This window comes from Cryptomeria japonica, chromosome 9 (genome assembly GCF_030272615.1).
Source record: "Cryptomeria japonica chromosome 9, Sugi_1.0, whole genome shotgun sequence".
NCBI classification, from domain to species: domain Eukaryota; kingdom Viridiplantae; phylum Streptophyta; class Pinopsida; order Cupressales; family Cupressaceae; genus Cryptomeria; species Cryptomeria japonica.
In genome coordinates, this window is record NC_081413.1 from 547982009 (window position 1) to 548001082 (window position 19074).

At 35.9% G+C, this 19074-nt stretch overlaps 2 protein-coding genes across 4 annotated transcripts in view; both read left to right on the forward strand.

The window, feature by feature from the left end:
• Positions 1-9910, forward strand: part of LOC131060986 (polyubiquitin) — a 97658-nt gene extending 87748 nt beyond the window's left edge. The window contains exons 1-2 of one of the 2 annotated variants that reach the window (XM_059211083.1): positions 6629-6778; positions 7569-9910. In XM_059211083.1, coding sequence (XP_059067066.1) covers positions 7599-9656 — 2058 coding nt within the window. In that variant the 5' untranslated portion in view covers positions 6629-6778; positions 7569-7598 and the 3' untranslated portion in view covers positions 9657-9910. Of the gene's footprint in view, positions 1-6628; positions 6779-7568 lie in introns of those variants that run through there. The other variant, XM_059211084.1, reaches the window with a different exon arrangement.
• A 2629-nt stretch (positions 9911-12539) lies between these two features.
• Positions 12540-18026, forward strand: LOC131060985 (uncharacterized). Of its 2 annotated transcripts, none has more exons than XM_057994479.2 (2): positions 12540-13125; positions 17368-18026. In XM_057994479.2, the coding sequence occupies exon 2, from the start codon at positions 17414-17416 to the stop codon at positions 17849-17851; it is 438 nt and encodes a 145-aa protein (XP_057850462.1). In that variant the 5' UTR covers positions 12540-13125; positions 17368-17413; the 3' UTR covers positions 17852-18026. The 2 variants fall into 2 exon arrangements, with proteins under 2 accessions (XP_057850462.1, XP_057850463.1); XM_057994480.2 differs by lacking the exon at positions 12540-13125 and adding an exon at positions 14858-15362.
• The last annotated feature ends 1048 nt before the right edge of the window (positions 18027-19074 follow it).

Below are 19074 nucleotides of genomic sequence, written 5' to 3' on the forward strand. Positions count from 1 at the left end.
CCAACAAGGATGCCCTTCTTTGCAGTTGGTTCCAACTTGGTTCTCTTCTCCATAGGAATATGAGAATACACAAGGCATCCAAAGATGCAAATGTGCCCCAAATCTAGTTTCTTCCCGGTGAACGCCTCTTCTAGAGTCAATTTTCCCAACACTTTGTGTGGGCTCCTATTTTGCAAATACACAATAGTATTGCAAGATCCTGCCCATAAAAACCAAGGTAGGTCCTGATCATGAAGCATGGCCTTGGCTGCTCCAATTATAGCCCTGTTTTTTTGTTCAACAAACCCATTATGTTGAGGGTTGTACGAAACTGTCAACTCTTTCTTGATACCTTCGTGAGCACATAAATTTTTGAAGGCATTCGAGGTATACTCACCTCCATTATCAGACCTCAGTATCTTGATCTTCCTCCCCGTTTGGTTCTCCATGAGAGCCTTAAACTCTTTGAACCTACTGAAGACTTCATCTTTATTCTTCATAAAAAATATCCACGTCTTCCTAGAGAAATCATTAATCAAGGTAACATAATATTCATATCCACTCAGGGATCCTGTTGACATGGGTCGACATACATCTATGTGTATGAGATCCAAAATTCATTCAGATCTAGAATCACTGCTTGGAAAATTGGTCTTAGCATATTTCCCAAGAGCACAACCTTTGCACACCTTATGCTTATCAACCTTCATTTTAGGAAGCCCTGTTACTATTTCTTTGAGCACATTAAGTGCTCCATGGTGAAGATGAGCCATCCTCCTGTGCCACAGTTCTCCAAGCCCTTTACTGTTACTCACCAACGCATGTGCTAGTTCAAACTGTAACCGAAATAAACTACCATGCCTGACTCCAATCACTTTTGCTACCTTGGAGTTCTTAGGACAAATATAAACTTTGCCTTCTTCAAAGGTCACGATGTAACCCTTGTCCTCCAAAGTAGAAACATAGATTAAATTATTTGTCATTCCAGGAACATACAACACGTCCTCCACTAATAGAGGTTTTGCAGACTCCCTCTGAAACTTGACCGTGCCAACACCAGTTGTATGGTACTTGGCATTGTCCTTGAGCTCAATGAAGAAATCCAACTTCTTCTCCTCCAACTTGGTGAAATATTCTCCGACTCCCGTCATGTGGCAAGAAGCCCCACTATCAATATACCAAACACTGTTGGTAATTAAACTTGAGAGATAGGCAATGAGTGAAAACTCATTCTCAAACCGCGTTGAAAACTCTTCCACCTCTGCAGTAGTTGCGACTTGCTTCTTCGACTTACCCTTGTTTTTCTTATTCGGGCATTAACTAGCATAGTGACCCATTTGATGGTAGCAAAAACACTTTATCCTACTTAGGTCTTTCTTCTTCCCATCCTTGGAAGATGACCCTTTAGTTTGCCCTTTACTAAATTTCTGCTTGGCCTTGCTTGCAAGTGCAAGATTTTCTTCATCGTCAACCTTCTTTGTTTGGCCCCCTCGATGACCGCTTTCACGAATCTCCTCTTGGACGAAATCATCCCAAAGCCTCGCCCAGTCAGGTAGGCAATCATGACCAACAATGCATTTGATAAACACTTCCTAGTACTTCGAAAATCCATTTAGGGCTATCCACACCAACTCATCTTCAACAATCATCTCTCCAACAACAACCAACTCATCCCTGGCCTGTGTCAATCTGGACAAGTAAGAGGCCACACTCTCACCTTTAGACATCTTTGTGTTATGTAACTTGTCCTTGAGCATCATCTTACAACTCTGATAGTCGCTCTGATAGAGTTTTGTGAGTGTATCCCACATTTATTTGGCAGTGTCTTTCCCAGATAGATGAGGAATAAAATGATCTTTTACCCCATCAAGGATAATCCTCTGAGCTTTGGCCTCCTTGATTTCATGCGAATCTAGGGCAATAGGATCATTTGCTGGAGAAGTCACTTCTGTACTAGCATAGATCCACAACCTATTCCCCTTGAGAACAGATGTAATCCGAACCTTCCACTGTAAGAAGTTAGATGCACCCTCGAGCCTATCCTCATATCGAACACTGGTTTCTATTGCAAACTAAGACCCTCGAAGAAGTTGAAAATTGAAATCTGAAGAAATCTGTGAAACAAAACTTGGCTTCATATTCAGAGTTTAGAGCTCTGATACTATGTTAATTTCTATAACCCAGCAACCGATTAATTGCTTAACAAATATCACAGAAAATAAACTATCCGATTTGTAACAATTAATACTCTAGATTATTTAACTAAATGAATAACGAAAACTAATTCAAAAGAAACCAAACACATAAACACAGATAACACGGATATACCCAAGAAACCCCAATGCGGGGAAAAACCTGCAAATGTTAAATCTTCTATTCAGCTTCAAGAGAAAACTTTCCTTCGAGAAATCACTTCATGAATCTTCCAATCTCAAAAGAATCTCATACTAGTTGCTACAACGATCTTACATATATAGCCTTCTTGATGAAAACATCAACTATGCAAGATAAGTGAAACTTTCCTCACACAACACATCCTAAGAGAAACATTCCTTACATGACTCAGGAAAGGAACTTTCCTTACATGACATGCAAACTGGAAGTTTCCTTACATGACACATGAGAAAGGAAACTTGTCTTACACAACTCTAAGAAACATTCTAAATACAGAATAGAAAATATCCTCTTGCTGAACATCCAACACGAGCTGCACTTAAGCAATTTCCACAATCACACCTTCCGAACTATAGAAAACTTAACATAATTGTTGTCTACATCAATGCCTATGTCATTGTCTATGAATTCTAGGGGTTTGGGCCAGTGTTCTCCTCACCACAATGGGAGCTTTGGACAAGGAATGGGCAACCATCAAAGCATAATGGTAAATCTCCCTGCCTGGGCGTTGTGCGCTAATGTCTCAAAGAGATGTCATCTTGCGGAATGCACTGATTGTAGGTATGCACAAAATGTGTTTGCAGTGAGAAGGCATTGTAGAAAATGTCGAGCAAATGCAATTGGTGGGTGTAAAGAAAATACCATGATCTTCCAGTGGACATAATGCATTGATTTACATAATATGCACAAAGTATTGCAGAATATGCACAAAGTAGATTTGTTGTAGAGGCTTTACAAACATTAAAGCAGATATGATTGGCAGTACTAAAACAAATTATACAACCTGCATTTATTTATTGTTTGACAGACCACCACAGAAAGATTTCAACATCATATTCTGCTTCCTAAGGACTGTTTAAATCATTCAAGCTTTCTGCTACCACCAAACTAATATTAGATGATTAATGAAACCATATGATGATATACACACATATTACTACTCTATGTTGTCCTTCTGTATCTCTCATTTTAACCCAAAATAGAGTATCCCACCCAAGATCAAACTTCGGCAACAAGAAGACAACTACCCTGCCTCTGCGGTAAAATGTCAGCTTTGAAGTAATTTTAAGAGCTTTCAAATGATTGTAAAAACTTCCAAGAAAATGGAATGAATTCGAGGAAAAGGCTTTTATAAACATTCAAGCCACTGCAATTGGCATGTGTAAAAGCAAATATCCAACATACACAAAAAAATGGTAAGAGCCTTGTGCGTAGGAGACAAAGCACATCCAACACACACAAGATCCATACAAAGAGGGTGAAATTTGCTTAGGAAAACAAACAACACTGTGATAACAATACCGTGTACATCTAAAGCATATACTTAATCAATAGATTGGGTGCATGTGGACATCTAAAGCATTCAGGCATCCTTTATGTTTTAGATCCATTATATTACTATTGCAAAAATTGACAAACAAGGAGATGTAAAAAGAACAACTCTTGTAATGAATTAATGATCTAAAATAAAATAAAAACCCACTGGGCGTGTCAAATGTAATGCCATTAAAATGATTAGTAGTAAGGATTAGTCATCAACATAAATCAAAACCATTTTAAAGCAATATCAAAGAAGAATGTTAGCATATATGAAAAATAGGAAAATACATGAAATGCACTTCCCTTATGACGCTCCTATGCAACTTGATTCTTCCTTGTCCTCCTCTTCATGATCTTGACGCTCCAGGATTGAAAAATGAAAGTTTGGAGAGATTGATGGAGTTGAATGTGGATTTCTCTCACAATTGCATAACATAAGATTGTGTGTATAATGATTTTGGCATGATGAGGGTGTTATGATAATGGATTATGCACTCAAGAGGGCAACATGATGGATGCAATGATCTAATAGATATGCAACCAAAAGGGAAACATAAGGCTATGATGCAAAGTGGATGGATCGATAAGAGGGAAAGGCTCAATTTATAGATTTTGGGGCTTGGAAATGAATGGTCAAGATCAAAAGTTGATTGATAGCTGAGATTGAAGGAGAGAGAAAGGTGTGCTCACACATCTTAGGAAGAGCACCCAACATAGGGAAAAGAGAAAAGTGTGCTCACACATGTGTGAGAAAACTTTGGGAAGCCCACTTGTCCTAGGGGAACGGGGAAGGTGTGCTCACACATGTGTGAACAACCCTAGGAAGTTCATGAAGTTGACAAGTGGAAGCACTTGTGGCAAAGGTGTAAGGGCTAGAAAAGGGGGTTTATGACATATGGGCCAAAAGAGGAAAGTGTAGGGTGGCTCCATGGGGAGGAGCAATTATCACACGTGTGAGAACCCCTTGGTCAAAGATGATGTGGATGGGTGAGGTGACATGAGTAGGTGAGTAGTATTTTTAAATTAGAATAAATACTAACAAGGATTAGGATTTGGATTAATTAGTTTAATGGAGGGATTAAGATGTGGGTTTGTAGGAATCACTAAATTAGCCTAATTAATTACGAATTAATTTAGCTAATTTAGGATTAGAAATAAAGTTGGAATATTCCTTAAAGGTGAGTTTGATTTATTAAAATAAATCAAACTTTAGGATAAATGAGACATGTATGATTAATTAATAAATTAAAAATATATATATATGTGGGATGGGAAAATCAATTAAATGTAATTTAATTAATTTAGGGGAATAATAGGTTAATAATGATTAATTAAATTAATCAAGGGATAAAGGGAAAACTATTTAAATATTAATTTAAACAATTTTATGTGTCTACACATCTCTCTCTCTCTCTCTCTCTCTCTCTCTCTCTCTCTCTTTGTATATACATACATATATATATGTATGTATATACATACATATATATTTGTATGTATATACATACATACATATACATATACATATACATATACATATACATATACATATACATATACATATACATATGTATGTACACACACACACACACACACACACACACACATATATATATAAAATGTGTATGTATATATATGTATTCATACATATGTATGCACACACACACACACACAGATACACACACACACACACACACACACACACACACACACACACACATATATATACATATATGTATGTATGTATGTATATATGTATGTATATATGTATGTATATATATATATCTCTATCTTCATCTCTACCTCTATCTTCCTCTCTTCCCCCATCTAGACATGTCTCACTCTTTTGGCCCCCCTCCCCCCCCTCTCTCTCTCACTTCCTCTCTCCTCTATCTCTAGACATGTCTCACTCTCTTATCTAACCATCACTCTCCTCTCACTATTGCAAATGTAACATGAGCCTATTGGTAATGGAATCCAATTAACTTCTTGATTCAAAAGTTTTCTTTCACTTATGTTTCGTTCCCCATAAATGAATGCACATTTTATTTAAAGTTGTCACTTTCTTCATTGGGACCATTGTTGCATAAACAACATTGCTTTCTTAATGGGCTGCTAATTGACCTCATGCACTACACAAATGTATGCTAAAAAGACCAATTTTTTTCGTGATTTACTTTCTATACCTCTTCGGTATACTCATTGCACACCAAGATGCAATTGCTAGTTATTATGCCGAGAGGCATCTGCAATGACATCAAAATGTTCGTAAACAAAAATCCATTTTTGAAACAATTTGACATGCAAATGATAGGTAAATGCATGAAATATGTCATCTTTGGGTTTTTGTGGAGGTGTTATTTTATTACTCCAACAAAAATAGAAGCCTCGCCACTTGTCTCCAATTATATGAAACCATTACATTCAAATGAAAGTGGAAGAGTGCTCGAATATTTAAAAAGGAACAATCAATAAAATCAAGTAGCGTTGAGATGTTAGTGGAGGAGTGGGCTTGACATTGTGAGTATCTGATGATTCTAAATTTCAGGTTCATGCTGTCGTCTTAGATAATGCTGGTACATACTTAAGCAACTCTATTATTATCCATATTTTTGAAACTCTTGTATACTAATAATATTGTTGCAATTATTAGATTCCCTTCTATTATAAGATATCTCTCGACATATTATATATATATTTTTTTAAATATAGATATACTAATATATATTTTTAATTTTTATCATAAAAGATTTTTATATTTTAATTATTAATATAAAAATAAACATAAAAGTAGGCTGTCCATTTCATATAAGAAATGCCTCTCTCATAAAAATAAAAATAAGAATAAGCATTGTCCATTTCATATAGGAAATGCCTCCCACATAAAAATAAAAATAAAAATAAAAATAAGAATAAGAATAAGAATAAATAAATAAATAAATAATTAGAAGAGGGGGATTTGGAATCTCTCCGGGGTTTGTCGGCTCGCGTCTCCTCGACTGCCTATAAATAGTCGTCTTTTACAGTTTTATTTTCGTTTTATTCTCTACCTTGATCGTAAGCGATTCGAGAAGGCTCTTCATTACAGGTAATCTCTTCAAAAGTATTTGATATTCTTGATACATTGGAGTTTGTGATTTTTCTTTTAATGGTGAAAAGTAGCATAGGTGTTGTTCTTTCTGTGATGCTGTAAGGGGGATTAGGGTTTGTTCTTTTCTTATCAAACATCCTTGCAAATTTGTGCTTTTGCCGAAAGGGTTTCATTGTTAATCAGAGTGAATTGCCTTGGAGGGTTTTTATGAGATGCAAGTTTCATAGGGTTTTAATTTTATTTCAAGCCATTTGCTTCTTATTTGTTTTTGTTTATATTTATAAGGTCTTCACGGTCCGTCAAATGAGAGAGAAGAGGCTTTTGAAAATTTGTGTAGAAGAATTAAAGTTTGGGTTGATGTTAAAATCAGGGCATACTTGTTTAATCAAAACTGCGTAAAAATGGAATTAGATGAGTGTTCATCCATTTGAACATCACATACATGAAATAATAAAAATATTTAAAAATGTTTTGTTAATGCAGTGGAGGATGGTCGGTTGTCTTTGTGTAATGAATCTGGCATATTTTCTTTAGGAATTTAACTTTGTTGTTTATTTTTCCAGGCAGCCCTGCCTTTGTATTTTTTTTTGAGATTCTAGCAATTTTAGTTGTATGATATTATAATATTTGAATTTTAGATCTAGTTCTTAATTTTATTGATATGCTTTTAATTACGTTTTATTTCTACCCCCAATACCTGGTTCTTTGCTTAAGTTCGTATACAATTGAAATTTCTAAGTTGGTGTCTCTAACATACTGTTAACATGGTTTTTTTGTTATATTGCAGGTTATTTGAGGTTTGCTTTTATACTTGAAAATGCAGATTTTTGTGAAGACTCTTACTGGCAAAACCATCACTCTGGAAGTTGAGAGCTCAGACACTATTGATAATGTTAAAACTAAGATCCAAGACAAGGAAGGCATTCCCCCAGACCAGCAGAGACTTATTTTTGCTGGAAAGCAGCTTGAGGATGGACGAACCCTTGCGGACTACAACATCCAAAAGGAATCCACACTCCACCTGGTTCTCCGTCTCAGGGGAGGGATGCAAATCTTTGTTAAAACCCTGACTGGAAAGACCATTACCCTTGAAGTGGAAAGTTCTGACACAATCGACAATGTTAAGGCAAAGATTCAAGACAAGGAGGGAATTCCCCCTGACCAGCAAAGGCTCATTTTTGCTGGAAAACAGCTTGAAGATGGTAGAACATTAGCTGATTATAACATTCAGAAGGAATCTACACTTCATCTTGTGCTCCGGTTGAGGGGAGGTATGCAGATATTTGTTAAAACCCTAACTGGGAAGACCATCACTTTAGAAGTCGAGAGCTCTGATACCATTGATAATGTCAAGGCCAAGATCCAGGATAAGGAAGGCATCCCACCAGACCAGCAGAGGCTTATCTTTGCGGGAAAGCAGCTCGAGGATGGACGGACCCTTGCTGATTACAACATCCAAAAGGAATCCACACTGCACCTTGTCCTCCGTCTTAGGGGGGGAATGCAAATCTTTGTTAAAACCCTGACTGGAAAGACAATTACCCTTGAAGTGGAGAGCTCAGACACTATAGACAATGTGAAGGCCAAGATTCAGGACAAGGAGGGTATTCCCCCTGACCAGCAAAGGCTCATCTTTGCTGGAAAACAACTTGAAGATGGTAGAACTTTAGCTGATTATAACATTCAGAAGGAATCCACTCTCCATCTTGTGCTTCGTCTGAGGGGAGGAATGCAAATCTTTGTCAAAACGCTCACTGGGAAGACTATCACACTAGAAGTCGAGAGCTCTGACACCATTGATAATGTGAAAGCCAAGATCCAGGATAAGGAAGGTATTCCACCAGATCAGCAGAGGCTTATATTTGCCGGGAAACAGCTTGAGGATGGACGGACCTTAGCGGATTACAACATCCAAAAGGAGTCCACACTCCATTTAGTTCTCCGTCTGAGGGGAGGTATGCAAATCTTTGTTAAAACTCTAACTGGAAAGACCATTACTCTTGAAGTGGAAAGCTCAGACACTATCGACAATGTGAAGGCCAAGATTCAAGACAAGGAGGGAATTCCCCCAGACCAGCAGAGGCTCATCTTTGCTGGAAAACAGCTTGAAGATGGTAGAACATTGGCTGATTATAATATTCAGAAGGAATCCACCCTTCATCTTGTGCTCCGTTTGAGGGGAGGGATGCAAATCTTTGTCAAAACCCTTACTGGAAAGACCATCACTCTTGAAGTGGAAAGCTCAGACACTATCGACAATGTGAAGGCCAAGATTCAAGACAAGGAGGGAATCCCCCCAGACCAGCAGAGGCTCATCTTTGCTGGAAAACAGCTTGAAGATGGTAGAACATTGGCTGATTATAATATTCAGAAGGAATCCACCCTTCATCTTGTGCTCCGTTTGAGGGGAGGCATGCAAATCTTTGTCAAAACCCTTACTGGAAAGACCATCACTCTTGAAGTGGAAAGCTCAGACACTATCGACAATGTGAAGGCAAAGATTCAAGACAAGGAGGGAATTCCCCCAGACCAGCAGAGGCTCATCTTTGCTGGAAAACAGCTTGAAGATGGTAGGACATTGGCTGATTATAACATTCAGAAGGAATCCACCCTTCACCTTGTGCTCCGTTTGAGGGGAGGTATGCAAATATTTGTCAAAACCCTTACTGGAAAGACTATCACCCTAGAAGTTGAGAGCTCGGACACCATTGATAATGTGAAGGCGAAAATCCAGGACAAGGAAGGCATTCCTCCAGACCAGCAGAGGCTGATCTTCGCAGGAAAACAACTTGAAGATGGTCGTACTCTGGCGGATTATAATATTCAGAAAGAGTCAACCCTACACCTTGTTCTTCGTCTTCGTGGTGGATTTTAGATTGTGATATGGTCTGGTTGTGTAGTGGCCTCGTTGAACTCTGTCAGTGGTCTAGATAAACTTTACTTATGGACTCTGTGTGTTTCTTGTTTTGACTTTAAAGTTCTAACTTTTTTTGTGTCATGGTCTCATATATTCCTTTCTTACTACTAGTTAAGTCTGTAGAAGTCAGAACTAGTGTCCCAGCCATTCTAAAGTAAGACATGGTTATTAAATAAAAACTTTTAAATGGAATCCGTGTGTTTTATTTTCAATATCTATCTTGTAAAAGCTATTATGGTTTGTTTTATGCATGTAAATTTTGCCTATGTAGCAATCAATGATCTTTGCAAAGGGTGAAGGTTGGGATAGCGCATAGAACTGGTTTCTTTGCTTCGACTGTGTATAATTTTTCTGAACTAAATGGTGTCTGATTTGGTTTAATTTCTGTACCAAGTTTCAACAAAATGGATTTGTAGCTTAATTATGCTCACTGTGGTCGATATCTGTATAATGCGATTAATTTGCTCGTATTAAGTTTTTATTTATTCCTGAATTAAACTTTTCCCTGATTTCAATTTCTTTTAGAATAGATTGAAAACTTTTTATAAAATATTGAAAATGGAATCGTCTAATTAAAGAGTTTATTAGTTCTTTTTGGGTTATGTAATTGGGTATGCCAGTGTCAATCTGGAATGCTATGCCTTAAACACTGGGCGGAAAAGGCTAATATAAAGGGAGTTTATTTTTAAATAGATTAAGATTTTGTTTTACTACGAGACAGTAAGATCATCTTCTTTATTTAGGAGGTATTAGTTGATTGTTATTGTTTGTTATGATATGTGGATGTATAGGGATTAAATGATTTAAATCGGAAAAGAGATCTCAGTAGAAGGATGTCTTTCTACTTTGGTGAATATTGCACTTGCATTGGCAAAATTCATTTTACATAGAGAAGTTGATTTTTAGGTGGAACTTATTTTTTTCCCAGGATTCTTGGTAGATTTTTTTGGTGGAACTTATTTTTATTTGGATTCTTGGTAGATTTTTAGGTGGAACTTATTTTTATTTGGAATGTATATAGCAATTGGGCTTAATTTAAGCAAAATAGTGGATTATAAGGTTAAGTTGATTCATATTGGGAAGGAAACGTAAGTAATAATAGATCTACCTACTTTTAACAAATGTTGCACAAGCAATTAATGAAAATCATCAACATCAAGAAATTTAGATAGTGTAAGATGGCTATGGGAATTTCGGCCTTAGTATTGAGTTTATACAAGTGAAATTATTAGGATTTGATTGGGAAGGTGCGGATGATAGGAGGTCTATCTACTTCAATGAATGCTGCATATGGAGTTTAGATCATGTAAGAATGCTGCATATGGAGAGATCATGTAAGATTTGCTATGAGAATTTCGACTCCTTAGTTTACATGGTTGGAACTTCCTTATGTTTGGTTGCAATGAATATGAGAGAGATTGTTATGATTAAAAGTAATACATCTTGTATGTTTTTAGCACGGAGCTCAATTTCATGAGTGTAATACATACATACATATATACATATGAAAAAATAAATAACTATTAGCTCTTACAATACATCATAAATAAAAGTATCCTATTATGATCTTAATATACAAAGCAATAACTTTTCAGATTTTCCACATCACACACTATTAGCACCTCATAAGCTTTCGTTCCTCCATCTCCTCACCAAAATTTTCAACAAGAATAAAATTATACTCTGAAAAAATGAAACTAATTAATTATTTATCATCTTACCACCTGAACGTAATGAATCTAATGTTGAGGATGGACATAAACAAGAAGATGCATAATTCTTTGGAATGGATGCTCTAATATCAACATTCAATATTTATCATCTCACCACCTGAACGTGATGAATCTAATGTTGAGGATGGACATAAACAAGAAGATACATAATTCTTTGGAATGGATGCTCTAATATCAACATTCAATTATTACGAAGTACTTCCTCCACTAAAACATCCTCGATCTCTTCTAGCATTTTTGCATCTTTAATGAAAATGTATGCTTAAATATTCTGTCATAATACTAAGTTCATGAATCTTTCACTATTTTCACTTTCTTTGCAAATTCAATACCTTAACTACCTTAACTTGCACAAAATGAAGTTGAGCTCAAAAAACAATATCTTACATTTCAAATATTTTCTATTGGAAAAAAAAAAATACTCTAGACTTTAGAATTTACAGAACAATAGTTTTTAACACAGTCCAAAAAAAGATGCATCAAAATTCCTTCTAGTAGAAAAGAAGGAATGCAACCAGGCATTCCATATGTAAGTCTCAGAAAAAACCCTTTAAAACAAGAATTTAAAGTCTAAATGGCAGAAGCTTACTGCCCTATATTATAACTTTCTTTGCGAATTCAATACCTTAACTACCTTAACTTGCACAAAATGAAGTTGAGCTCAAAAAAACAATATCTTACATTTCAAATATTTTCTATTGGAAAAAAACCAAAATACTACTTTAAATTGCAATAGTGTTGAATAATTTTTTACCCTTCTTTTAATAAAAAATAAATTGCAATGTTCATAAAATATGTCACAAACATAAGGTAAGACTGCATGCCAAACACATATAGAACCTAATTAAGATAATATCTAAATTATGAACAAAACTACAATTAATCATTATCGTAATTTAAATTATGAACAAAACTGTAACAATTAACAATTCATCATTATTGTAATTCAAATCAAAAGGTTGGAGGTGCTGAGAAACAGTTAGGGGGAATGAAAATGGTAATCGGAATATCCAAGAGCAAGTCTATAATATTCCTAACATTCAAACTTAGAAGAATTTTATTTGAGGGTTTTAATTATTCTCTAATTGTTTTAGAATTTGAACTTATTTTCATTGTGAAAAGAAATTAGGAAATTTCTCAATTTAATAACATCTCTGCCGTGTAATAGTGGGTGAACTTATTCTTCTTACAAAGTTGACCAACCTCTAAAATTTCATCCAAAACACTTTCCTGCTTCCATACTTTCAATAAACTTTTGACAGTCCTCGGAGTCATCCTCGAATTCTAGAATTTTGTAATGCATGGAGGTTAACAATTTGAGGCTTTCAAGCAATATCAATGTTTTTGCCTCATTATTTGGCTTCATACTAAAATAGAAGGGTTTACCTTTCAAAATAGATCCCTTGGGTAATCTAATCGCGACACAATCTCTTGGTGGCAAAAGACTTTTTAAGGTTTTATCTCTGTGCGCAAAGTTTTGTACTATATTCCAATATTAGAGCTGCTATATAATATTCCTAAGGACGAGAGGATTATTTGGACAAGGTGGACTGTTTCGGCTTCATTCTTAGATGTGGGAATAGTTTCTGAATGCTACTATGTTAACTTCAGGTTGAAACATAAAATGTATAATATTTATTATGCAATTCTGTTCGCTGCAATACCTGTTCAGACTGGAAAATTGTAATAAAAAGGTCAGCAATTTATGTCTTTATTCTTGTTCTTTCAATTACAATTTTCTATTGATCTATCAAGATATGTTTGTATTCAGTTCTGAGTTAGGAAGGTGCAATAAAATTTATCACTATTTGTCAAACAACTCTGCACAAACAAATTCAAATTAGGAAACTCAATAACTCTTCCAGCATGCCAAGTGTTTGACATTATGCTTAAGGGTAAAAACAGAGTAGAAATCTGAGTGAAATCCATAAGGGATCTTACAGGCATGAGGGCAAAGGAGAGCAATATGTGGTGGAATTTCAAAGGTTATCAACGATGGTACTAGATGCGATGAAGAAGAGACTAATTGTGTTATTTTTGAAGGGTCTAACCGAACCTCTCAAGGGTTTAGTTAAGGCTTTTGATCCATTATCATTGTTAGATGCCATCAGGAGAGCCCTAACTTTGGAGAGTTTGATTCCTAAGAGGAAGGCACCACGTCTAGTGCCACAAAGGAAACCACTTTAAAAGGTAGTGCATCCACTTGGTTGTGGACAAGTACATTACTAGAGGTACTTCTAAATGAAGAGACAAAAAAAGAGGAGCCATATTCAGAGGTTGAAGGAGGAGAGATCTAGAAGGGCGTGCTTGCTTTTCTTTCAGATGTTCCTAGATATAATTCATTTCAAGTTCATGGAGTGTTGTATGAGTAGAAGCTTATAGAGTTGATTGATAGTGGAGCGACTCATAATTTTGTTGATGATGATTTGATATCTAGGAGGGGATTAGACACCAAAGACTTTGAAGGATTTAATCTCAACTGTAGATGACTTCACCTTTCCTTGCAGGAAGGAAGGAGATACATCAGCGTGACATCGCATTGTGAGAAGATAAGATGAGTGATGATTTTTATGTTGTTGGATTGGGAAAGACTAACATTGTACTGGGTGTATTATGGCTTTATTCTCATGGGGAATTCTCCCTAAACTATCAAACCATGGAGTAGAAATTCAAATCAGGGAAAGAAGTAGCTGTTTACGGCAGTTAGTGTGGAGCTCCAAGAGTCTCCCTAAACTATCAAACCATAGAGTAGAAATTCAAATAAGGGAAAGAAGTAGCTGTTTACGGCAGTTAGTGTGGAGCTCCAAGAGTCATCATGGCCACAAGGATGGAACATTAATTTGATGACAGCCACAACGTCATTCATAACTGAGATTTTTTTGTGGTGGTATTCAATCTATTTTGGATTAGCATAGTAGAAAGTTTGATGTTGTGCCTCTAGCATGGCCACCGAATAGAGAAATTTATCAAGACATAGAAAGACAAAATGTTGGAGACATCTTTTCCATGGAGGAAGTAATTGGCACCATCAAGGGGATGCTCATGAATTGGGTGAAAGGGCTTCAAACTTAGATATGTCTGCAAAGGATGACAAAGGGAGAACAATGGAGAAGACTAGCGATGGCAAGTTGCAACTATGTTGCACAGGAGATATTACAAAGTCCTCCGTCATCATCACTCACCACTTGGGAATTGCCACCTTTGTCATTTTCAGCCACTATACTATTTGCAGCCATATAGGTGTATTCAGTCATAGGATTGAGTGATTTTCAGTTTGTTGCTGCCGTTGGAGTACTTCCAATCATTTTATGGTTGTTTCCATATTCAGTCACCAGTTTGCAGATTTTTTGAAAATTTTAATCTGTATTCAGTCATAGGATTGAGTGATTTTCAGTTTGTTGCTGCCGTTGGAGTACTTCCAATCATTTTATGGTTGTTTCCATATTCAGTCACCAGTTTGCAGATTTTTTGAAAATTTTAATCTATCATGCTGTTTGTGAAGGTTTTCAGCCATTGGAATTGCAGAAAGCAATTGTACCAGCTGTTGTATTGCAGTTTTGGATGAATTACGGCCTTTGCAACTTCTCTACAGCCTGCATGTACGCTGATTGGTCCAAACTCATGAGGGATTCAGCTTACAGTACAATGGTAAGACCTAGTGGAACTCAAGGAAATATTTTTCTTTTTTTTGCAGAAATCGAGGGAGTTATGCTCATCTTGAGGACAGAGTTGTGCAGCAAAAATGTGGTGTCCAATTTGCAGGGCAATCTTTGGTTTGGTGATATCTTGAAGACATTTTCAAGCATGGGGAAGAAACATCGTCCATCATCACATCAAAGAAGAGCATGTTGTGGGTTGGTTGTTTTTGTTGTTTGACCAAAGTCAAAGGTGGAGAAGTATAATTGCCCATCTCATCATGGGCTTTCCAGAGGTTTGCATTCATCTTGTTGTGAGTCATGCACACTTCTATGTTATTTTCCCTCTAGAGGTCAAATTATTTGATGTGATCAATGTTCTTGGATCGCATAAGAATGTGAGTGACGATGGTAGTAGCTCTATTAGTGATTTTTGGAAGGAGTTGTTCCACTTGATAGAAACAAGATGAATGTGTATGGGTATGATGTTATTGAGCATCCAAGTTTTGTGGTTTTTTTTGGCAAAAGTTGTTTCATGTGATAGGTATTGGATCTAGACTCCATGGACATTATGACATGATTCATCATCTAGGTTTGCAATTGCTTGTGGGCAAGCAATTCTAGGAATGGCGGAATGTCATGCCCGTTTCTTTGGAGAAAATAATTAATAATAATATTTAAGTTGGGCCTTAAAATTTCTAATTATAGGGGCAAGTTTATAATATTAATACAATTAAAATAAAAGGTGTTTTTAAACAATAGTATTAAAATAGAAGTATTTTTAAATACTTGGAGGGAAATTTAGGAGAAAAGGGTTCAATTTGAAAAGGTATATAAGGGGGAATGTATCCTCATTTGATCATCCAAATTCATTTTGAGCAGTTTTTTATTTTGAGTTTGAAATTGACTTTGCACTCAAGTATTGTAACCCTTGGTTGCACACTTTGAGAGGTTAGGACAAAAAACCTTGCTTCTTACCTTGCAAAAGGATTGCAAGGTGGATTGAAACCACAATTTGTGCAGCTTGTGGGTTTAGAATTTGCAAGCAAATCAAGATCATTGGAGCCGTTTGACATTGTTGGCACACTTCATTAGGGTGCCTCGTATTGGGGAATTGCCATTATCATATTGAGCCCGATCATCAAGAGTTGGCATACACATCCATTGTAGACACGTACCATTTCAAGGGCGAATTAAGGCAAAACCCAGTGTTTCAGGGTTTGAAGTTGATCATATGTATCATCATACATTTAGTTGCCATAGGAGGGGTCACCAGAAAATATCATCAAGAAAATTTATTTTAAGGAATGCACCCATATTTTTGAATGCTTGGCATAATTAGGATCTGTTTAGGAGTGGTCAAGACTTATGGTAGTTTGAGGGCAGAAGTATCATCATCAAGGATATGAACTAGGAGATTCATCATAATTGATTTTCTTCTAGGGTTTACTAGTGCTGCTTCAGATCTGAGCATCATACAATCACCCGCACCTTTCCAGCAAACCGTACAGGCCTCAGAAAATGCTGCACTGGGCCTTGGAGGATTTGACACCATTCAGCAGCCCATCAAGAATTCTAAGAGCAGATCTATTCCTGCTGCAGCAATCTTCAGAATGTACAACAATAATTTCATTCTCATTGGGGCATAATTCCAGTTAGATAGTCAGCTATATCTCACATTTACATTATTGCGTGGATTTTTAGTTTTTGCACATCAGCACTATAGTGCTATACCTGGGAACTGTATGTTTATTATGAACGAATCTAATATTTGTTATACTTTCAGCTGATAAACTTTCCACAGAATCAGTAGACTATACCTAATGATTTGCTCAGAATTCCACTGGTTGATAAATGCATATTGTAGCTGTTTAAATTTCTCAGATCTGTAAATTCAAAAATTCATTTGAAGTACTTATCAGTGATCTGTATATCTGGAGTAATTTGCAGTCAGGATTTATTTTCATTATCTGTTCATAACCAGTAAACACAAAAAAATTGAATTTGTTAAAAACCATTGTTGATTCTGTCAGTCAGAGGAAGTTCTGTTGGCATTGTTCATATATACTGTGAATTGCTATCTTAATGCTAAGAAGAGCTTCTTATAGGAAATGCCCTGTGAACTTTTTAAAATACTCTTGAAACCATAAATTGCAATTTTAGAGCCAAGAAAAATTATCTTGGAATAAAATGAATTCAGAATATGTTAATAACTTAATAATCTTTGGCATGTCATTACATTTGGCCAGCTTGAAGTGTTTATTATGTTCACAAATGACTTTTTTTATTTGTCTTAATCAGGCAAAAGGAACCAACAGCATCCCATTTTCTCAGATCCGCAAAAGACATGGAAGATGCCAAAATGATTTGTCTTAAGGATCTTTCACCAGCAGCTACAAATACAGTGAATACAAAGTTTATTATGTTGGAGAAAGGGAAACCAATGAAAGATGGAGGAGAAAGGACTTGTTTGACTTTGGTAGCTGATCAATCTGCTTCTGTTCACTTTCAACTTTGGGGAAATGAATGTGATGCTTTTCAACCTGGTGATATTATTCATCTAACTAATGGCATTTTCTCCTATCATAAAGCTAATCTTGTTTTAAGAGCTGGAAAGAAAGGGAGGGCACAAAAGATTGGAGAGTTCATTATGACCTTTGTTGAGATGCCCAATATGAGTGAGCTGCGTTGGGTGCGTGATCCTTCTGATCAGAAAAGGTTAATACCTGATCCTACCATCTCCGTCCCTCCCTCTTCCAGAATATTTCCTTCTATTCAAAATTGACCAACAAAAGCCATTGGTAGTAGTTATTCTTACAAATGACTGTTATATTTGGATTGTCTAAAAAGATTTTGAAATATGACCCTGGGATTTTTATCTTGCCTGTCACTACTGTATTTTGTTTTGATAAGTAAAGAGCATATATATTTGACTGATAAAAATACTAATATTTAACATTCACCGGTTTCTCTATTAAATAGGTACTTTGCAAGTTGTGATATGTATCAAACGCATGATCAGGAAATATGTCACTACAACATGTCAACATTAATCTTTGATGGCATGTTAAAATGATATACATTTTCCTAACATCCATTTTTTCGGGTGCACTATATATTATCATCAATGTTGCCTTTGAACCTCGATGGTATGGTATATCAAAAATATGATCAGGAAATACATCACACAACATATCAATATTAATCATTGATGACATGGTAAAATCAATACATATTCCTAACATCCATTTTTTGTCCGATGCACAATATATCACAGCTGGATACATGATATTTTGCCTTTGGACACTAACGCAAATCAAATAAAAGATTACCATCCTGATGGATTGACAATGCCCCTTTCCACAATATATTGTTGCAATAGGAGGCATGTGGACTCTCAGGCTCGAGTCTCCCTTATTAGTTTATTTCTCTTTTATTTTGCCCTTTTTTTGTTTGAAGTAATTCCTTGCATGGTCTCTTGCTCAAGGTTCAGTGCAATGTAGCTTTATGATCAGATGATATAGTCTTTTAATGTTCTCATGTATGGGCGGGGGCTCCAATAGATCCGTCATTAATTAATCCAAAAAATGTTACTTTCCACAATGGAAGATTACCCCATAAACTATAACTACTGTGAACACTTTTATCATTTATGATTTATGATAACTTTATACATGGAATGAATGTGGATTGGAGTCTAGTTGCCTGTAGATGTTTTCTTTACAGAAAATGGATTTTCTTTTCTCTAAAAATTACATTTCTTTGTAAAGTTATGTATTGCAATAGACTTACAAAAGCACAGAGGAACGGGCATGGTATGGTATAGAAGAATGGCCACATACAAGTATTGACCTAAAGCTATAATACAGGAATAAAAAAAGCAAATATTTGCCATGCCTTTGTAGTTGTACAAATGTTGATCTAATGAGGCTATAATATAGGATTTAAAAAGCACAAATATTTGCCATGTCTTTCTACTTGTACAAATATTGACCTAATAAAGCTATA

Excerpts from the sequence above, each read along its gene's own strand:
- LOC131060985 (XM_057994479.2), top strand. The coding sequence starts at position 17,414 with ATGGAAGATGCCAAAATGATTTGTCTTAAGGATCTTTCACCAGCAGCT.